Source organism: Natator depressus, chromosome 1, assembly GCF_965152275.1.
Source record: "Natator depressus isolate rNatDep1 chromosome 1, rNatDep2.hap1, whole genome shotgun sequence".
Classification (NCBI taxonomy): domain Eukaryota; kingdom Metazoa; phylum Chordata; order Testudines; family Cheloniidae; genus Natator; species Natator depressus.
The window spans coordinates 242,034,225-242,053,728 of record NC_134234.1 but is presented as its reverse complement, the minus strand read 5'-3'; the positions used below and the strand labels follow the sequence as shown (position 1 = coordinate 242,053,728).

The window sequence follows — 19,504 nt, the reverse complement described above, 5'->3', positions numbered from 1 at the left end:
GAGTTTACTCACGTAAATAAATGCTGACCCTGTTGTCACTGGCTTATGAGGTATCACTCCTCTGCAAGCTGATCTTTCCTCAAGGAAGAGATCAGGGCAGCCAGTGAGAAAACATGGGAGCAGAGGTCCTGAGGCAGGGTGCGGAAGAAAGGTGGCAGGAGGGGAAGGAGAGACAGGCTTTGCATGGATGCTCTGGGCCTCTCTGTGGATTCTTCCCCTGTTCTCTGCACTGAAAAGTGCAAGGAGCAAAATGGGACAATTCAGAGGACGCTGGCACTTTCCATTGGACTTGCCTCTCTCCACACTTTTGTTTGCAGTACAGATAATATATCCAAGTGCATTTGCTATAGTAGCAAACGTGGTGTGGTTCTTCCATTCTGGCTGAATCAGACCTGAAAGGTCTGACTAACTAGATTAGATTCAATTTAGGCTCTAAACATAAAACACAACTGTTCTACGAGATGCACTGCTGTTTGTTCACCAGGAGTATTTAACACATTGGCGATATGACAGTTACATTTCACAGCTGGCATCACTGTACTTCATGCTTGCAGAAGAACTGATGAGCAGTTCTGTGCTAAGTAATATTAGATCATTTGGAGCATGTCATTTCCCTGATAGGAATTGGAGAGCCTTGCAAAGTTCCACTCACTCAATTAGCAAGGGCAAATTGTTGTTTTTTGTTTTCTGGAAAGCAGAGACACAAAGAGTTTAAGGGACTTCCCCAAGGCCATAGAAGGAGTCACAGTGACATAGCAGGGATTAGAATTCCCTAGCTTCTAGTCTATTAATCATATCTCACCTGTTCTCTAACCTGATTAAAGGGACCTTCTATATGTATTGTGATGAAGTTCATCTTTGGAGTGTGGGTAAATAAATAAGAGGTTTTATAAGTTAGAGGCAGATATGAAAAATAACTTAGCATACTCCAAATGAGCAGGTCAAAACATGGGTGAATATCTTGCACAAAGCATATATTGGAACCTTCACCTATCTCTAAAACAAGTGTACCCTATTTATTTTATGTAGATTATAGTTTATATGGCAAAAAAACTTTTCAAGTACCAACTGCTTTAAGATGACCTTTCTGTTACATTTTTCAGTGGCAGGTCAGTACAACATAGTTGAAACGTGAGTTTCGCACTTTAAAAACTCTTGTGTGGAGATGTTTCCTCTTTCAAACCAAATGTTTTGATTAGTTTTTTAATAATACTACTTAGAACTTATATAGCATTTTTTATCCTAAACATTTCAAAGGTGTTTAAAGTTTCATTATCTCCATTTTACAGATGGGAAAATTGAGACTCACCAAGAGGTGAAGTGACTCGCTCAAGCTCAGACACGGAGTCAGTGGCAGAACTAAGACTGGAGGTCTCCTGACTCTCAGTCCTCTGTTCTAATCGCATGAGAACATTGCCTCCCACTGACTTAGAAAAATTAAAGCCTAGTTTGTTTTTTAATGTAGAGTCACCTGCCACTGTTGATTCTGCTGTCCTTACTCAGGCAAAAGTCTCAAGAATTTCACCCAAAATATATTAATTTTGATGTCACTGGGATATTGTCTGGGGTAAGAAGTGCAAGATTGAGCCCTCAATTATTTTCCTTATTTTTGATATATCTACAAGTAACAGCGTCCCTAATACATGTAGGGGGGAAAAAATCTCCTATGCAGTAATTAGAGAAAGTATCAGAGTAACTCAAATCAATACTTTGCTTAAAAAGCAAGCAAGCCTGCCCCATCCCCCACACACAGTTTAGAACTTTGGGCTTGGCTACACTTACGATTTTATAGCGCTCTAACTTGCTGGCTCAGGGGTGTAAAAATCACCCCCCTGAGCACAGCAAGTCTGAGCGCTTTAAAGCGCTAGTGTAGACAGGATTCGAGCGCTGGGAGCTGTGCTCCCAGCGCTCGGAGCTAATCCCCTCATGTAGGTGGGTTACCAGGAGCGCTGGGAGAGTTGTCTCCCAGCGCTCACGCACGACCACACTCGCACTTCCGAGCGCTCCCGCGACAGCGCTTTGAAGTTTCCAGTGTAGCCATGTCTTGAATAAACAGGAAAGGCTATTTATATAGGAAAGGCAAGAGTAGATGCAGACTCGCTATGGCATGCAGCTATATGCAAAGAGAAAAGAGTTAGCTAAAGTTACCTGACAGTCTGGCAGTCTGGCCCACTGGCTAGTTGTGAGCTGCGTAGTGGTATGGAGGCAGCAGGCTGCTGATAATCTACAAGAAACTGATAAATTAGACATATATACAAAGAGATGACAAAGCAAGGGGTTAGTAACAATAGTAAACAGACTATGCAGCTGATAGAGAGATTTAGTGAGGAATGTATGTTCAGTTCTAAGTAGCTAAGTAACCGTTTCTTTCACAAATACTAATGGAAACATTTGAGCTTATTTTTTCCCGCAATGGCAAGATATTATTAGATGGGAGCTTTAGACCAACCATATTGAATGAGCACGTACTGATGGACCTTTTGCAATATGGGTCTGATGGTAGTCTTTTCACTGACTTCAGTGGGGTCTGAATCAGGCCATATTAACCATTATTTTATCATAGGGTATGAATGCAACTGGTTTGCTTACTAGTAATATAAAATGTCAGTAACAGCTACTTTAAAATTATCAAGATATCTTACGCCTATTACCAAAAAAAAAAAAAATTGCAGAGTAAAAAAAAAAAAAAAAAATCCGGTGGCAGTTCCAGTGCCATCGAAACATAGTTCTTTCAAAAAGATTTAAACCAGACATTACAACCTGCAAGTAAAAAGAAAAGGAGGTCTTGTGGCACCTTAGAGACTAAAGGTGCCACAAGTCCTCCTTTTCTTTTTGCAAATACAGACTAACATGGCTGCTACTCTGAAACCTGCAAGTAGTGGCAGTGAGATTGTGTCTGTGAAATAAATGTAGAGCCACTGTAATTCCTGTGACTGTGTTTATACTGGAATGAGGAAACAGATTTTAAATCCACTAACAACGTTCTCTGTTTTCTTGATTTAAAAACTAAATCAAACAACAACAAAACAAACCCTGAACTGCAGCCTCTTACCAACTTCCAAGTCTGAGCAAACCCCATCACTGCACACCTACATAAGAAACTAACACAATCTGACCCTTTATAATGGAGCCAGTCCAAACATTCTGTGGCCTGTGTTTATACACATAGTCAGACTGATGATCGTCAGGATCTTTTCTGGTCTTAAAATCTGTGAGTGAAACCCAGACTCCATTGAAATCGATGGAGTTTTGCCATTGACTTCAGTGGGGTCTGTGCATCTCTTGCCTGCTGTGAATATTGCATCTTGATTCTCTAGATCGCAGCTTTTGATTCTCTAAGTTTCTTTCTCTAAAGCAACTGTTCAGGAAAAGGGAAGTTATTCTAACATGAATTTTAAAAACAAAAGTGACTAGACATCATAGTCAGTCAGAATCTTTTTTAGGAATCATGAGTCTTTTCTTCTTTTTCTCACTGGCTATCACTCAAAGCACAAAACTCCTTTTGAAGGAGGTACAAATAATGTCACAGTCTCTGCTCTGGTGTAGAGGAAGATTGTTCTCTTGGAATTCAATTCTGCTGTCTCACTCAGATGGAAGAAGTTGCATGTAATATATACAAAGACTCCCCACATGTAGCTGACACTATTGGTACTGTTCTTCTTTCACACAGGGCAGGGTACTTGCCTGACAATACTGGGGGTCATTCTAGTACCACAGTCACCCCTTCTCATACAAATCCATTTATCAGCCATCATATAGGGGTCTGTCTCCTAAGGTGATCTGTGCAGCCCTCTAGTGGTCTAAGTGGGTGTGGACAAATCACATTTGGTGCCTACCTTCTCACCTCAGTAAAGATCATAGATTTTGGACCCTGACCATGACCTTTGGCAGGAAGAGAAGGAAAGTGTGTAAGGAATTATTATTGAACACATCAAAATGTGTCATATGACTTGAGTTGACAGAGCTGCTCTTTTGTTGCAGTTTACAGAGTACTCTATTTGAAGTGCTGGTCTTAGACCCAAAGCTGTCTTGTCTTGGTAAATCAACATATAGCTTGGTAGGGGGGTGTCTTATGCAGCAAGATGGCTGTTCTGCTGGTGAAAAAGATGTTTACATTGGGTGATGCCTGAATGGCTATCAGTGTGTTGTCTCTCTAGCTCCCAGGACTGATGAAATGTTAGTTAAACCATAAAATGCAGGCACTTCTTATTGCTAGTGCAGTAAAGATTTTTACTTTATGATACGTCTCCTAAAAAGAGCATCAATGAACTGATTGGCACAAGAGTCAGACTGGTTTATTCCTAAAGTCTCTGTTGCCAGGAAAGCCAAATGCAGTGTTGATTTCAACCACTATAGGGACAGAATGACTATTTTGCATGAGAATCCCCCAATCCAACTCATACTGAAGTCAGTGGGAGTACTCCCATTGACAACAGGATAAAGCCCTACACTAATGACAGGCAATATATAAAAGGTTCAGCATGGTTCAGAATAGCACAACTCCCATCACCACTCATCCTTGTCAGCCCTATCACTTCTCATCTTTCTAGCAACTCCCCTTCACTGTTGGACTGGCCAGAGCTAGTTTCTCCTTTCAAATCTAAAGCCCAGTGCTAGCTATGGGCCAAATTTAGTCCTGGTGGAACAGCTTTAAATTCTGTTAATTCAATGAAGTTGCACCCGCTTACATCAGGACTGACACTGGCCCTATAAATACTGTTGAACCAAGAAACTCTTTGTGAAAAATGTGGGAATTTTGGTAATATTTTAATGATTCCTGTGCGTGCCTCAGTTTCCCTCAGGGCTTTGCATAGCTATGTACTGAGGGTGAAGGGAAGGGATAAGGTGGTGACTCAGCAGCCTAGTTGGAAGCCAGAGTCATTAACAAACTGAATAAAAGTCTACACATGTGAATGGAGGATCCAGAGAGACAGTGGAAACCCCAATGTCCAGTGACCAACACAGCTAGTGACCAATGGCCAAGAGGAAGGAGACCCCCTGTTAGCCGATGGCCAAGGATGTTTGGTGAGGTGCCAGCGATGCCCGTTTTATACCATCCGTGTGTTCCCAGCAATGCTAGTCTGAGAGGGGGGGCTGGCTGTCTGGCTATACCCCCCCCCCCCCACAACTCTCTGCAAGGAAGCAGAGCAAAGGCCTCAAGCAGTAGAACAAAGGGGAAAGTTGCTAGGTGACTGTGACAAAAGCTCTGCTCACAGAGATCCAGCATAAACCCCACCCGCCCGGAACCAAAGACAAAGGGACAGAGACAGGGCCAAAGTGGATTCTACAGCAGCTCGGCTGGATAGAGCCCTTACATTGGCTAGACTGAGCTCTGTCTTAACCTTTGCTTCTCTACGCCAATAATTCCCAAACTTTGTTTGCAGCTTGGTCAGGGTAAGACCCTGGCAGGTCACGAGACGCTTTGTTTACCTGAGCATCCACAGGTATGGCTGCTTGCAGTTCCCAGTGGCTGTGGTTCACTGTTCCTGGCAAATGGGAGCTGCGGGAAGCGGTGCGGACCGGGCTACTGCTTCCCGCAGCTCCCATTGGTCGGGAACGGTGAACCACAGCCACTGGGAGCTGTGAGCGGCTGTACCTGCGGACGCTCAGGTAAACAAAGTGTCTCGCGGCCCGCTAGGGGCTTATCCTGAACAAGCCGCGAACCAAGTTTGGGAACCCCTGCTTTACGCTAACCTCAGGACTTTCACATTCTGAATGCCAGGTGACAAATAGATTATCTTGCTTTGAAAAGAGTGCTTGGCGTTGCTGCAAACACTAACTGGGAGCATTGCGTCCTGAAGGAGTAAAGGACAAGCCTCCCACAGGAGCCCAGCTCTGCAGGACTTGCTGCGGGAAGCGGGAGCCCCAGAGGAAACAGGGATCATTGGCACCCAAAGGTCCAGTTTTGGAGTCTCAGAGGCTGCCGGCCTGCCCCTGTGAACTGTGTGGATCTTCGGGGCCTGGCATGCTAAATGGGTCACTCCCAAGGGACTAGTGGCAGGCTGGGGCATAGACCAGACCCTGTGGATCCCTGACACTCTTCTAAATCTTTTTCTGCTCTGTCTTCCTCTGGCTAAGCACCACACCTAGTGTCACAGGTGTGTTCAGCCCTTTGGACCATAAAATAGGTGAATCCAATCAACATTATCATGTGTGACTGTGTTTTTAATGTCTGAGAAATGGGCATGCATTTTTTCTGCCGTCAGCAATATCCTCAGTGAAAATTTTACATGCGACTATAGAATCAGCATAATGGAACTCCCTTTGTAAATTCTGTCATTGGATATACTAAACAAGCTGTCGCTATAAAGAGTGACTTGATAGTATCAAGGAACAAGAATAGCAAAGGATCCAAGACCAAGAAAAGCATCAAGAAGAGCACGAGTGGTGCTGCAAATGAGTGACTGGTGTATTGTATACATCTTTTGCTGTCTTCCGATTATAGTAACTAAAAATTCATTCAATTTTTACCTATAAAATTTTATAGAAACATCAAGAGCCAAACACCAAATATAAAAAATATTTTAAAGGGACTATTCACATCAGGAAAGCCAAATGTGCAAATAAAGATTTGCAGGATCAATTCCTGAAAAGAAGAAAATGAATTTCTTATTGCAAAATGTGAAGTTGACGTTTTGGTGTTTTACATAAAACTCACACTGGAGACCAAAGGATCCCTTGATGTTGACAGAACTTGCAGAAAAGTCTTGCTTCCTAGCTTAGATTTTCATAGTACCCACTATCATCTCCCCGAATGTCAACTGCACTTGCTGCATAAATCTTGCAGGAACTTGATAATGTGTTCTGCTGAGCCATGCTGTTGACAGTTTACCTGAACACAGGAGCAGTCTCCATTTACCTGAGAATGAATTATTCTCTTTCCTGGGATGTCAAAACCCACAACTAAATTGATTTAATGTAACCCCCGGTTAACAGAATGAATCAAGAGTAGTGAGCAAGAAAACCTTTTCTTAAAAACACCCCCTGCCCCCGCTTTTTTCTGAACACTGGAACCTAGCTGTGCAATAGGCAGAAATGCAGCGTATTACGCTGCAAAATCTACTGAAACAATTTGTTCCCTCTGCTCTAAGTGACTGATCTGCCTAAATACTTCATTTCCAAAGTCAAAGGCCAGTGTGATATGTCAAGAACAGCAGCAGCTTGGAAGGCAGAACACTCACCTTGCTGATATGAGACAAACTCCCAAGACATTCTGAAACTCTAAGCTGAAAAAGTGGGAGAAATCTTAACAGCCTTTAAGATGAGAAAAATGTTTTTTCCATGTATGTTATAGGTAGTATTTCCATACTTTGTAACACGAGATTTGGGACAGCTTAGTGCTGCTTTTGTCTCAGTATGTGACAATTTGAGTTTATTTCCTACCGTCAGTTAAATTTGTGATTTTTCTCATGATTTCCTAATTTATGCCAAAGAAACAGTGCTTTTATTAAAATGAATGGAATTTGATGTGGTGATTTCAATTGGGATGACTGCTGTTGGCTACCTCAGAGAGAAGGCAGCATGAGAAAAGTAACAGTTCAAGGATGAGAAGAGCCTACTCACTCACAGAATCATAGAAGATTAGGGTTGGAAGAGACCTCAGGAGGTCATCTAGTCCAACCCCCTGCTCAAAGCAGGACCAATCCCCAACTAAATCATCCCAGCTAGGGCTTTGTCAAGCTGGGCCTTAAAAATCTCTAAGAAAGGAGATTTCACCGCGTCCCTAGGTAACCCATTCCAGTGCTTCACCACCCTCCTAGTGAAATAGTGTATCCTAATATCCACCCTAGACCTCCTCCACTGCAACTTGGGACCACTGCTCCTTGTTCTGTCTTCTGCCACCACTGAGAACAGCCAAGCTCCATCCTCTCTGGAACCCCCCTTCAGGTAGTTGAAGGCTGCTATCAAATCCCTCCTCACTCTTCTCTTCTGCAGACTAAATAAGCCCAGTTCCCTCATCTTCTCCTCATTAGTCATCTGCCCCAGCTCCCTAATAATTTTTGTTGCCCTCCACTGGACTCTCTCCAACTTGTCCACATCCTTTCTGTAGTGAGGGGCCCAAAACTGGATGCAATACTCCAGATGTGGCCTCACCAGTGCCGAATAGAGGGGAATAATCACTTTGGTTGATCTGCTGGTAATGGTCCTCAAACAATGCTCCAAGGAAACCAGCCAGTATGGTCACAGAGGAGAGCAGAATAATTGATAGGTGCCAGACCTTATTACAAACATGTTAACAAACAGAGGCATGGGCCAGGGCTTGCTGATCAGTAACTTAGTGGAAGCAGTGACTGTGGTACAGTAGAAGCACACCAGCGTTTATAGTATTTCTTCCAGGTACAAGGTTGATAAGCGCTAGATAGCACCAAATCTACTATTTGATTTAATGCAGTAAGGTTGACTGTGATATTGTGCGGCAAGTCTTGCAATGATCCTTCATTAACATTGTGTCAACGCTGTAGATTACACTTATGTTAAATATGTTACATGCAGAAAATCACCCTTCAACATTTTTTACATGAGTTTCTAGTTTTCCCCTAGTTTTCTTACATAGGATGGAGTTTTTCAACAAAAAATGAATGATTATTTCATTGTTTATTTTGTCTCTTCCCAAAGCTGATTTGAAGAAGGGATTAAATTGTTAATAGATGTGAACAGGCTGCTGAACTCCCATTTAAACATACAGATGACATAAGCAATATCTGCACATTGCATCAAGAGGAGCTAAGATGGCAATGGGATGGCTCAGGGGACTGGTAATGGGAGAGGAGACCTTTCGCCTTGGGTGTAATGGTCTGAATCTGATGCAGGTCAATAGTAACCAAAAGTAGCTACCATCTGATGGCTGTTTGTGGTCTGTGTAGGAGTTGACTATCTCAGTCCAATTCCTACTGGAAGGATGTCTACATCATAGCAGCCATCTTTGCTGGGCGTTCCACAGGACAAGAAACTGAACAGCATGGAAATTAAGATACTCTCTCAACCCCATAGGTGCCCCTTCCTGGTCAAGATTGAGGCCTGTTGCTAGGGCAGTGTGTGCTTGCATTACCGTTGTGCATACTGTACCTGTTCTTTGGATGGACAGTCTCTAGTTTCAAGGAATATCAATCTGATGCCTTCACAAGCACTGGACCTAACCTTAAAAAAATCTCAGAAGAAGCCTTTCTATTTACAATGTGCTGAACGAAAAACTGAAGAAGGTGGTGACCATAAACTCTTCAGTACTTGGCCCTTTCCCTCCTCCCCAGATCCTCCAGCTCAGAGATTTCACACCCTCCAAAACATGGAGGAGGAGGAGCACCTTCTGGAATGGGCAGCATTTTATGCCTTCACAGGTAGAAGTTAATGAACCAAGATGATATTACAGTGTACAGATAAATCAACCATATCAGATAGAATAAGTGCTCCTCACCCACCAAAAGTTCATGCATACTAGAACCTGAACTTAACTTTTTTTTTCTTAAGGAAGAGGGAGAAAGAAGAAGGGAGAGCTTAGAAAATTAAGATGTGGTCACCATCCTGCTGCCTCCAGTTTTTATTCCTGCAGGGGGGAGCTTGGGGAAGTCCAGTCATCTCTCCACTCCCAGGCCACACAAGTCTCTACCACACATAGCTTTGTGCCTCCTGTGTGCTGCATTTTTCTTGGGGAAGAGGCTCATCTGCCTGTTTTGCCCACCCACCCATTGTTTGGCTGGCTGGCTAGGCTGACTGCCTCCACAGTTCTTTGTGGGGGGCTGGCCAATAGACCTGCTCACTTCTCAGTGTCCCAGGTAAAGCATCTCTGGGGGATGAGCTCACAACAGAGATTTCGGACCAACATATTCCACCCTAGCCCATTGTTTCGTTTGCAAGAATGAGGATTTGTGAATAGCCTTGTGCAGGCTGGGACTAAGTGAGTGCAGGGGATAGTAGAAGAAAGAATGATTCTAGGGACAGGTGGAAAGGAATATGGGGGTGACAAGAGACATTTCCTTATTCTGCAGAACTGAACATCCTGCTTCTGCAGTTCGCCCAGGTCACATTGACCCAGGGATTGCAAAACTGACCTCTGAACGGGTATTCACATGCCCCTGCCCAGCTCCTGGGCATGTTTGGGTCAGCTCTGATCAAATATTTTTAATTCTCTATTATAGCAAAGGTTTAGAAACACACACAGTACTGATTGGGTTAAGATCAGCAATACAGGGAAACTTCCAAAGGTGTAAATCTCATCACACCCCAATGTCTGTTTCAATATGTGTTTACTGCTGAAGTATGTACAAAAGATGCAGTCTCATAACAAGCATGGAAGGAAAGCATTAGATAAACTAAAGGGTTCTTATCAGCAAGAACTGGTGATTGGTTTATTGGACTGGCTAGAATATGTCATTACTGGGATAAAGAAAAGCATTTAGAAAGATGCCATCTGTATTACTGACTACCACAGAACAATGTGATAAAGCACTGTTAACAATAATAACTTAGTGCTATACTTTGGTTTGGCCATGAAGATATATGGCTTTATGGATCAGTTTGTTTAAATTGCTTCCTGGAATATCTCAGGCTTCCCTGGCTACGCTATTACTGATCTCTTTCATCTAACCAACAATACAACTAGGGTTTTTTTCTTCCTCTTAGCATTTAGCCAGATAATTTCCCAGTGCAACTGAGATTTTAGCAAACACAGAATTCCAGATACTTTAGCCCTGCAATGCATAGAAAACTGTAGTAAATCATGTAGATTTTGCTAAATCCTGACCTCTACTGAATTCATGCACAAGCGGTGGGGACATTTCCTCTTTTCCCCCAGTATGTAAGAAACAGGCAAGGATGCTTTAACCTACACAAGAGCACCAGAAAACATGTTCCGGTGGTGGCAAGGTTCGTAGGTTAGGAGATGCACCCATCCAGCTAGCAAGCATTATCCTATCAGCAGCAAGCATTATCCAGGTGCAACAGTGATAATTGATAAATTAAACAGTAATAAGTCACCAGGACCAGATGGTATTCACCCAAGGGTTCTGAAGGAACTCAAATGTGAAACTGCAGAAGTACTAACTGTGGTATGTAACCTATCATTTAAATCAGCTTCTGTGCCAGATGACTGGAGGATAGCTAATATGACGCCATTTTTTAAAAAAGGCTCCAGAGGCAATCCCGGCAATTACAGGCTGGTAAGCCTAACTTCAGTACTAAGCAAATTGGTTGAAACTATAGCAAAAAACAGAATGATCAGACACATAGATGAATACGATTTGTTGGGGAAGAGTCAACATGGTTTTTGTAAAGGGAAATCATGCCTCAACAATCTACTAGAATTCTTTAAGGGGGTCAACAAGCATGTAGATGGGGGTGATCCAGTGGATATAGTGTACTTAGATTTTCAGAAAGTCTTTGACAAGGTCCTTCACCAAAGGCTCTTAAGCAAAGTAAGCTGTCATGGGATAAGAGGAAAGGTCCCCTCATGGATCAATAACCAGTTAAAAGATAGGAAACAATGGGCAGGAATAAATGGTCAGTTTTCAGAATAAAGAGGTAAATAGCGGTGTCCCCCAGGAGTCTGTACTGGGACCAGTACTGTCCAACATATTCATAAATGATCTGGAAAAAGGGGTGAGGGGGTAAAATTTGCAGATGATACAAAACTACTCAAGACAGTTAAGTGCAAAGCAGGCTATGAAGAGTTACAAAGGGATCTCACAAAACTGTGTGACTGGCCAACAAAAAGGCAGATGAAATTAAATGTTAATAAATGCAAAGTAACTCACATTGGAAAATATCATCCCAACGATACATATGAAATGATGGGGTCTAAATTAGGTGTTACCACTCAAGAAAGAAATCTTCCGACAGTGGCCAATGCCAGGTGCCCCACAGGGAATGAACAGAACAGGTAATCAACAAATGATCCATCCCCGTCACCCATTCCCAGCTTCTGGCAAACAGAGGTAGGGACACCATCCCTGCCCATCCTGGCTAATAGCCATCGATGGACCTATCCTCCATGAATTTATCTAGTTCATTTTTGAACCCTGTTATAGTCTTGACCTTCACAGCATCCTCTGGCAAGGAGTTCCACAGGCTGACTGTTTGTTGTGTGAAGAAATATTTCCTTTTGCTTGTTTTAAACCTGCTGCCTATTATTTTCCCGTGATGATTATCTGTTCTGTTCATTCCCTCTGAAGCACCTGGCACTGGCCACTGTCAGAAGACAGGATACTGGGCTACATGAACCTTTGGTCTGACCCAATATGGCTGTTCTTACGTTCTTAGTGCTCCTGCTCTGAGCAGAAATGAAATGTGCCCCACTGCTTTGAATCCTGCTCCAGGAAGCTAGATTCCTTTAGGAAATGACTCACTGAGCAATCACTGCTCCCTCTCTCAGTGTAGGCTGGGGCAGGTTTTGAAACTTAATGTGCAAGTAATGTTCAAAGAAAGGACAGGTTGCATTAGAGCTCTTTACGTAGGGAACAGAAATTAAAGCAATAAAAAAAGTCAGAGGGCAGGCAGCAGAAGTGGCACAGAAGGACAAGATTTTCACCCAAGATTTAGGAATGAAGGTGAGAAGATGCAGGCCTCTCTTTGCTAAGCAAGCATTTAGTAAAGAAAGGCTCGGGGGAAACAAAGGTTAAGTAAACCAGAAGTTGGGAGCCAAACCTATACCAGCTATACAAGATTAAGGGCCAGATGATTTTACGTCATCTGAAAATCTAACCCTGAGAATGATCATAATATCAAAGGAAGACAGAGATATGCTAGTGTAGGAGATGCTGATGCTGTCTTAGCTGTACTGGCCTCTTGCTCTTTTTCTTTTAACAGTGGGAAATTTAAATTCTTTAATTATATTTCCTGCCTTGGATTGCCTGTGATAGCAGGGGACTGGATCAATAACCCAGAAGGTCCCTATCAGTCATATGTTCTTATATTTTTTTATATCTGTATTTTATCAAAATCTTGTACCCATTGCCCAACACTGTAGAAACATTTTCACCTATCTGAAAGCATCATTCAAAATAATCTTTTTTAAAAAGCCACGCTGGTCCACCCCGGTCTGTTCCACTTCTCAATTCACTATACCTTTCTCAGTCTTCTCTCCCCACCTTTTAACATGCTGTCCCATATCAGGAGACCAGACAGCTGATTTTTCATAATTTTACAGTTAGTTTTATTCAGTACTTTCTTCTGACACCTGAATTACCTGCCAGCCCCAATTAAAGTGTCACCTGGTCTTTCCATGGACTCCATTGCTCACGTGAATGACAATCAGATCAAAGTAATGCAAGCAAAGCTGTATGTCAACTTTAACCTTCATCTTTGCCTCGTTGTGGCTTATTGTAACATGCATTTGTATGTTACAATGGCTTATTGTAACATGCATTTTTTTCTCCAGATACAAAAAACAATATTAAGAAATTTCTTGACCATTTGAAACTTTTTTATTGTTATCATGCTTTTGCGTTTTTATACTGAATATAATTTGTGGGATATGTTTTAAATCATTCCTCACGAAATCTAATGACAAGCTAAATAGTGAGTTAGTAAATTAGCAGAAATGGGAATGGACAGAAGCTTAAAAAGATATTATGTTAAGGGTGTTACACAGTTCACAGAAATAGCATTTCTACAGATCCAAGCATCTACCATGTACACACTTATATTAAAAATGTGATATATCATTTAGAGGCTTCAAAAACAAAAAGGAAAAGGCTTATAAACATATCACTTGTGATACTGTTGTCTAGGTTATCAATTTAAGACTGGTGGATACATTTCAAAGGTCATTCTGGCCCACAAACATGGCCAAGGCCATGGTACAATTTGTACCATGTCAGGGTACAAGTAAGAGCCTGATCCAAGGCCTGCTGAAGTCAAGGTGAATGGGATTTTGGTAGGCTTTGGAATAGGCTCTAAAGGCACTGTTGGCAACTGTCACAGCCCTAAACATCAATACATCTACAATAATGAATATGTTCATTTTGATGACAGAAGTTACTGGTGAGATTAGATGATGACCTCCCAGAGATAAAAAAAATTCTTGCTTCACTAACTTAAACAAGCAGAGACTCACTTCTGCACCATCTTATGTTTTCAGATGACTAGCACAATAATTAATATTCAGGTATTGTTGGTGATCAAAATAAGTAACTCATGAAACTGCATTAAACCTTTTCACAGAACATAAAGACAGACATTATTTGTTAAAGGAATTTTGAAGAACTGTTAATAACTGTTTCAGATAAGTGAGGGTGGTAGATTCAGGAACACAATCCTTTTATGGAAAGTAACAGAGTACTGGTAATACATTTTTAAAAGAGGTGATGTGTTACCTGCCTATATACTTGGTTGGAAACAGCCTAAAGTCTAATGGATTCTAATCAAGAACTTCCAACGAAAGTTGCTAAAATTTGTTATTTAAATGAGACAAATTCAATCTAAGAACCAGGTATCAATTTTTATGCACATGGAAAAAAGTCAATAACCTCTTGATAATATTCAGCCTTAAGACATGGACTTCACTGCAATCCTTTATTTCCTTATTTAATTTTGTTTTGTAGCTGGCAACATATATTCATAAGGAGGGTTTTTTAAATCCACTTTAAAAACGTAATGAGAAAATACAAATAGAAGCGAATACAACCAGTGGCACAGCAGTAAATTCATGTAATCATAATAGTTAAATGATATTGATCAGCATGAAATGTATGCCATCGGTCTTGTCTGTGGTAATTAGGAAGCTAAACATAACAGAGAAAAAGCATAAAGCAAAGTGGTCCTATTCACAGTGGCACCAGGAGGTAAAAGTACATTTAGCCAGGTGATTTCTTGATCAGTTACAGCCAGCTAAAGTCCTTGGCAATGATACTTCTCTTCAGTTTTGAAGTAGCTTTCATAAGGACAAATGTACCACAGTAGGAGTGATGTAAATGCATAATGCTCATTAAGCTTAGTTAAGTGAGCATATCAGATGTAGAACATGTAGACCTTAATAGCAAGGATATATAGATATTTCTATATGTATGCTCTAACCCATGCATTAAACAATGAAAACAAAATTACATACACACAAATGGTTCATTACAAAAATAATAAAAAACAGAAACAGAACAAAAATGGACACAAGTAATAACATTAAATTAAAGATATCTAAATTATCCTTTTTGTATGTAGTACCTGGTTTAGTTACAGTTCATAACCCTGAAAAAATTGATTAAAATAATTTCCATAAACAGTGTTAGACACATTAAACTATTGCTGCAGGAATCCTGTCAATGTCAATAGCCTGTCTGCGTACAAAAATAGATAAGACAACTTGCGCATATGAATTCAGACCATAAACATGAACGCATTCACTGTGCATAGAAATATATTTTATGCATATTCAGGGAATCACAGAGAAACTCAGACTAAGACCCTCTTGCCCATGACACACCCAAGAGAGTAATTTGTATTTGATCTATGTAGTTGACCTCAGTTTTGTGAATTTGGAGGATTTCCAGAGTCAGGACAATTTTTTTAAAATGTTGGACCAGATTCATCAGCATGGTCCAGCTGCTTTGTGTTGCTCTAATTACATAGAGCAGCCACAAACTGATCTGATCTGGCTGGTTAAGCCAAATTTATGGCTGCTTTTCATCACCGTAGAAAGCAACCAGAGGCCCTACTGGTGAATCTAGCCCAGTATTTTTAAGGTATGTTAAAATTTTGAATGAATTAATTTTGACAGATTTCTTTGAAAAGCAGGGTTATGTTGTACTGTTGCATTTTTAGCTATATATCTGTGGCTAAGTTAAACAAAAAAGTTAATTATTTATCACGATGTATACATCAAATTGGATCTTACACCCAACAAAATTTTGAGTCCAGAAGCCTGTTACAGAATCAAACGCTTAGTCAACAGTTAACTAGCACAGAAGGAATTGTCAATTTTCTGTCCATATGGCTTCTCTTTTCTGAATGTGTTCCACTGACCCAAAACATTTAATTTAAGACGAGGAGAAGAAACGTTTTTTTAAAAAACTGTCCAAGTCTACAATCAACCTCGTTCTAGGAGACAAGTGAGGCATTGTTATGGCTTGGTTGAATAGGCTGATGGTATACTTTTGAAAAGCAGGCTAACTGCAAAATTAGTACCTGAGCTAAAAACTTTCATCAATGGCCTTGAATCACCTTGTTTTTGTTTTTTTTTCAAAGAAATTATGCTTTCCTAGTTGTATAGGTTTCTAACAGTCCTGCTGTCCCAAAAGAAAGAGATGTTAGAAGAAATCAAGGTGTAGGAATTTAAGGGATACTTATGGTACTGGAGTTTATAAAGTTAGGAACAGTTTTGTGGATTTGGTTCTTAAATGCAAAGCAAAGCTGAACTGCTTATTAGCCACTAAAATTAGAAGTTGTAACCTGTATAACTCCAAAGCTTGAAGATTAATAGCATCAGAAAAAAGAAAATAGAAACCAAACAGATTTAAAAAAAACAACTTTTTCTTCTCTTTCAAGGGTGTAAATTACACTAGCTATAATTAGGGCTGTCAAATAATCACAGTTAATTTAAGCGATTAACTCAAAACAAATTAACTCGATTAAAAAAATTAATAGTGATTAATTGCAGTTTTAATCGCACTGTTAAACAATAATAGAATATCAATTTAAATTTATTATAAATATTTTTGGATGTTTTTCTACGTTTTCAAATATATTGATTTAAATTACAACACAGAATACAAAGAGTACTGTGCTCACATTATATTATTTTTATTAAAAATATTTGCACGGTAAAAAAGAAACAAAAGAAATAATATTTTTTTAATTCACCTCATGCAAATACCGTAGTGCAATCTCTTTATCGTTAAAGTGCAACTTACAAATGTAGATTTTTTTTTTGTTACATAACTGCACTCAAAACCAAAACACTTTTGTAGTTGGCGTTGCAAGGTATTTACATGCCAGATATGCTAAACATTCATATACCCCTTCATGCTTCGGCCACTATTCCAGAGGACATGCTTCCATGCTGATGATGCTCGTTAAAAAAATAATGCGTTACTTAAATATGTGACTGAACTCCTTGGGGGAGAATTGTATGTCTCCTGCTCTGTGGTTTTACCCACATTCTGCCATATATTTGTTGTTATGGCAGTTTCAGATGACCACCCTGCATATATTGTTCAATTTAAGAACACTTTCATTACAGATTTGACAAAATGCAAAGAAGGTACCAATGTGAGATTTCTAAAGATAGCTACAGCACTCGACCCAAGGTTTAAGAATCTGAAGTGCCTTCCAAAATCTGAGAGGGACGAGGTGTGGAACATGCTGTCAGAAGTACTGAAAGAGCAACACTCTGATTCGGAAATTACAGAACCCAAACCACCAAAAAAAGATAGCATTTGACTCAGTTGATGAAAATTAATGTGCATCAGTCCGTACAGCTTTGGATAGTTATCAAGCAGAACCCCTCATCAACTTGGAAGCATGTCTTCTGCAATGGTGGTCGAAGCATGAAGGCAAATATGAAAGTTTATCATATCTGGCACATAAATGCCTTGCAACGCCAGCTACAAGAGTGCCATGCAAACACCTGTTCTCACTTTCAGGTGACATTGTGAACAAGCGAGCAGCATTATCTCCCATAAATGTAAACAAACTTGTTTGTCTGAGTGATTGGCTGAACAAGAAGTAGGACTGAGTGGACTTGTAGCCTCTTAAGTTTTACATGGTTTTATTTTTGAGCGCAGTTATGGAAAAAAATAATTCTACATTTGTAAGTTTCACTTTCACGATAAAGAGATTGCACTACAGTACATGTATGAGGTGAACTTCTTATCATTTTTACAGTGCAAATATTTATAATAAAAATATATAAAGTGAGCACTGTACATGTTGTATTCTATGTTATAATTGAAATCAATATATTTGAAAATGTAGAAAATATCCAAAATATTTAAATAAATGGTATTCTATTATTAACAGTGCGATTAAAACTGTGATTAATTTTTTAATCTCACGATTAATCATGATTAATTTTTTTAATCATTTGACAGCCCTAGCTGTAATTATTTACTCCTGGGGAAATTTTGTGCCACTTCATGCATGCAGGAAACATGTCCCCCACCCCCGCAGATTCTTTGCTTCCCAGCACAAAGTAATGGGGAAGCAAAGGGAAGCCATGCTGGGTGTGTGTGTGTGTGTGGGGGGGTGTCATGGATGCCCATGGGCATAGTTTGAGGGGGCATTGCCCCCTACCAACCAGAGGCGAGGCGTGGAGGGGCACACGGGGTCACATGCCACTGCCCCCTGCATTTCAGTGAGCACAGAGCTGCCTGGCTGGAGGAGGGTGCCTGTTTTCTGTACAACAGTGAGTGCCCATGGTAGGCAGGGCAAGGGTGGAGGGAGAAATGGGGACAGGGTGGTGAGAGAAAGAGGCAGTGGGAAAGGAAGGGGGTGAGATAGGGCAGGGGAAGTGGATGTGGGAGTGAGAGGAGGGAGATAGGACAGAGGGGAGAGGAAGGAGGAGGGGATAGAGGTGGGGGCAGTGGGGAAGGGGGATGGACTGGGGAAGGGAAGGAGATAGGGGAATTGGGGGTGCAGTGGGAATTCATCATGCAGTGTCCCCTTGGCAGCAGTTGCAGCTGGAGCTCCCCTGTTAAGCAGGCCCATCAAACCCCCAGCCATCCTGCACCTGGACCACCCTGAAGAGCCCCGCATGCCAAGCCCCATCCTCCCAAACCCAGACCCCCCTGATGAGCCCTATCCCCTACCCCAGGCTCCCCCTGATGAGCCCCAACCACCTTCACCTGGACCCCCCTGCAGAGTCCCATTGCCCCAGTACCCGGAACCGCCCAACAAACCCCTGTGCATCCAGATCTCCCACTGAGCTGCCTGCACCCAGATTTTTCCACACAGAACCCTCTTACCCCACATCTGGATCCCCCCCAGACTAAGCTCTTCACGCTTAGATCCTGCTGGGCTGAGGCTGTCTGCCAACACCCGGTGTACCTGGCGCAGAGGGAGGGGCAGGGCCTAGGGTGCTTCTGGGGCAGTCCCAGCCCTTGCGCTATGTCAGGATCGGGTGCAGCCTCACTGCTGAATTCCTGTCCTGGGGGATGCTGCAGGGTGATCTCCCACCTCCATGCAGCCAGCGGCCTGTGCTCCCCACTGTCATGCTGGAGCCTCTGCATTTAGTTATTGAGAAATAAAATTTGCAGAATTTTAAAATATTTTTACTTTTTTATTTTTATTTTTTGGTGCAAAATTCCCTCAGGAGTAATAATTGTCCCATAAGGATTACTCTACTGGTTGAGGATTGGCCAGAGGGATGAACTATAGCCCCACCCCTTATAGACACTTTTGTAACCTCTCCCCAGCATCAGGTGGCCCCGGTGCAGAAGGGAAGGGAATAGGTGGTATAGAGACAGATTTATGTGCTGTAGGGGGTTCTCATACACCAAGGGAATCCACTGGCTGGCACTTTCCAGCAGCCTGAGCAGTGCAAACAGGCTGGAACAAAAACCAAGGATCTGGCCCCATGTGT

The 19,504-nt window shown here is 41.5% G+C and overlaps 1 protein-coding gene across 13 annotated transcripts in view; it reads right to left on the bottom strand.

The window, feature by feature from the left end:
- BICD1 (BICD cargo adaptor 1) overlaps positions 1 to 19,504 on the bottom strand; it is a 255,883-nt gene that overhangs the window by 21,010 nt on the left and 215,369 nt on the right. For 6 of the 13 annotated variants that reach the window (XM_074939484.1, XM_074939520.1, XM_074939530.1 and 3 more), the window contains one exon: positions 2,149 to 2,234. The exons of 1 other annotated variant lie outside the window; for it this stretch is intronic. In XM_074939484.1, coding sequence (XP_074795585.1) covers positions 2,149 to 2,234 — 86 coding nt within the window. The remainder of the gene's footprint in view (positions 1 to 2,148; positions 2,235 to 19,504) is intronic. 6 more of the 13 variants (XM_074939494.1, XM_074939511.1, XM_074939502.1 and 3 more) reach the window with 1 other exon arrangement.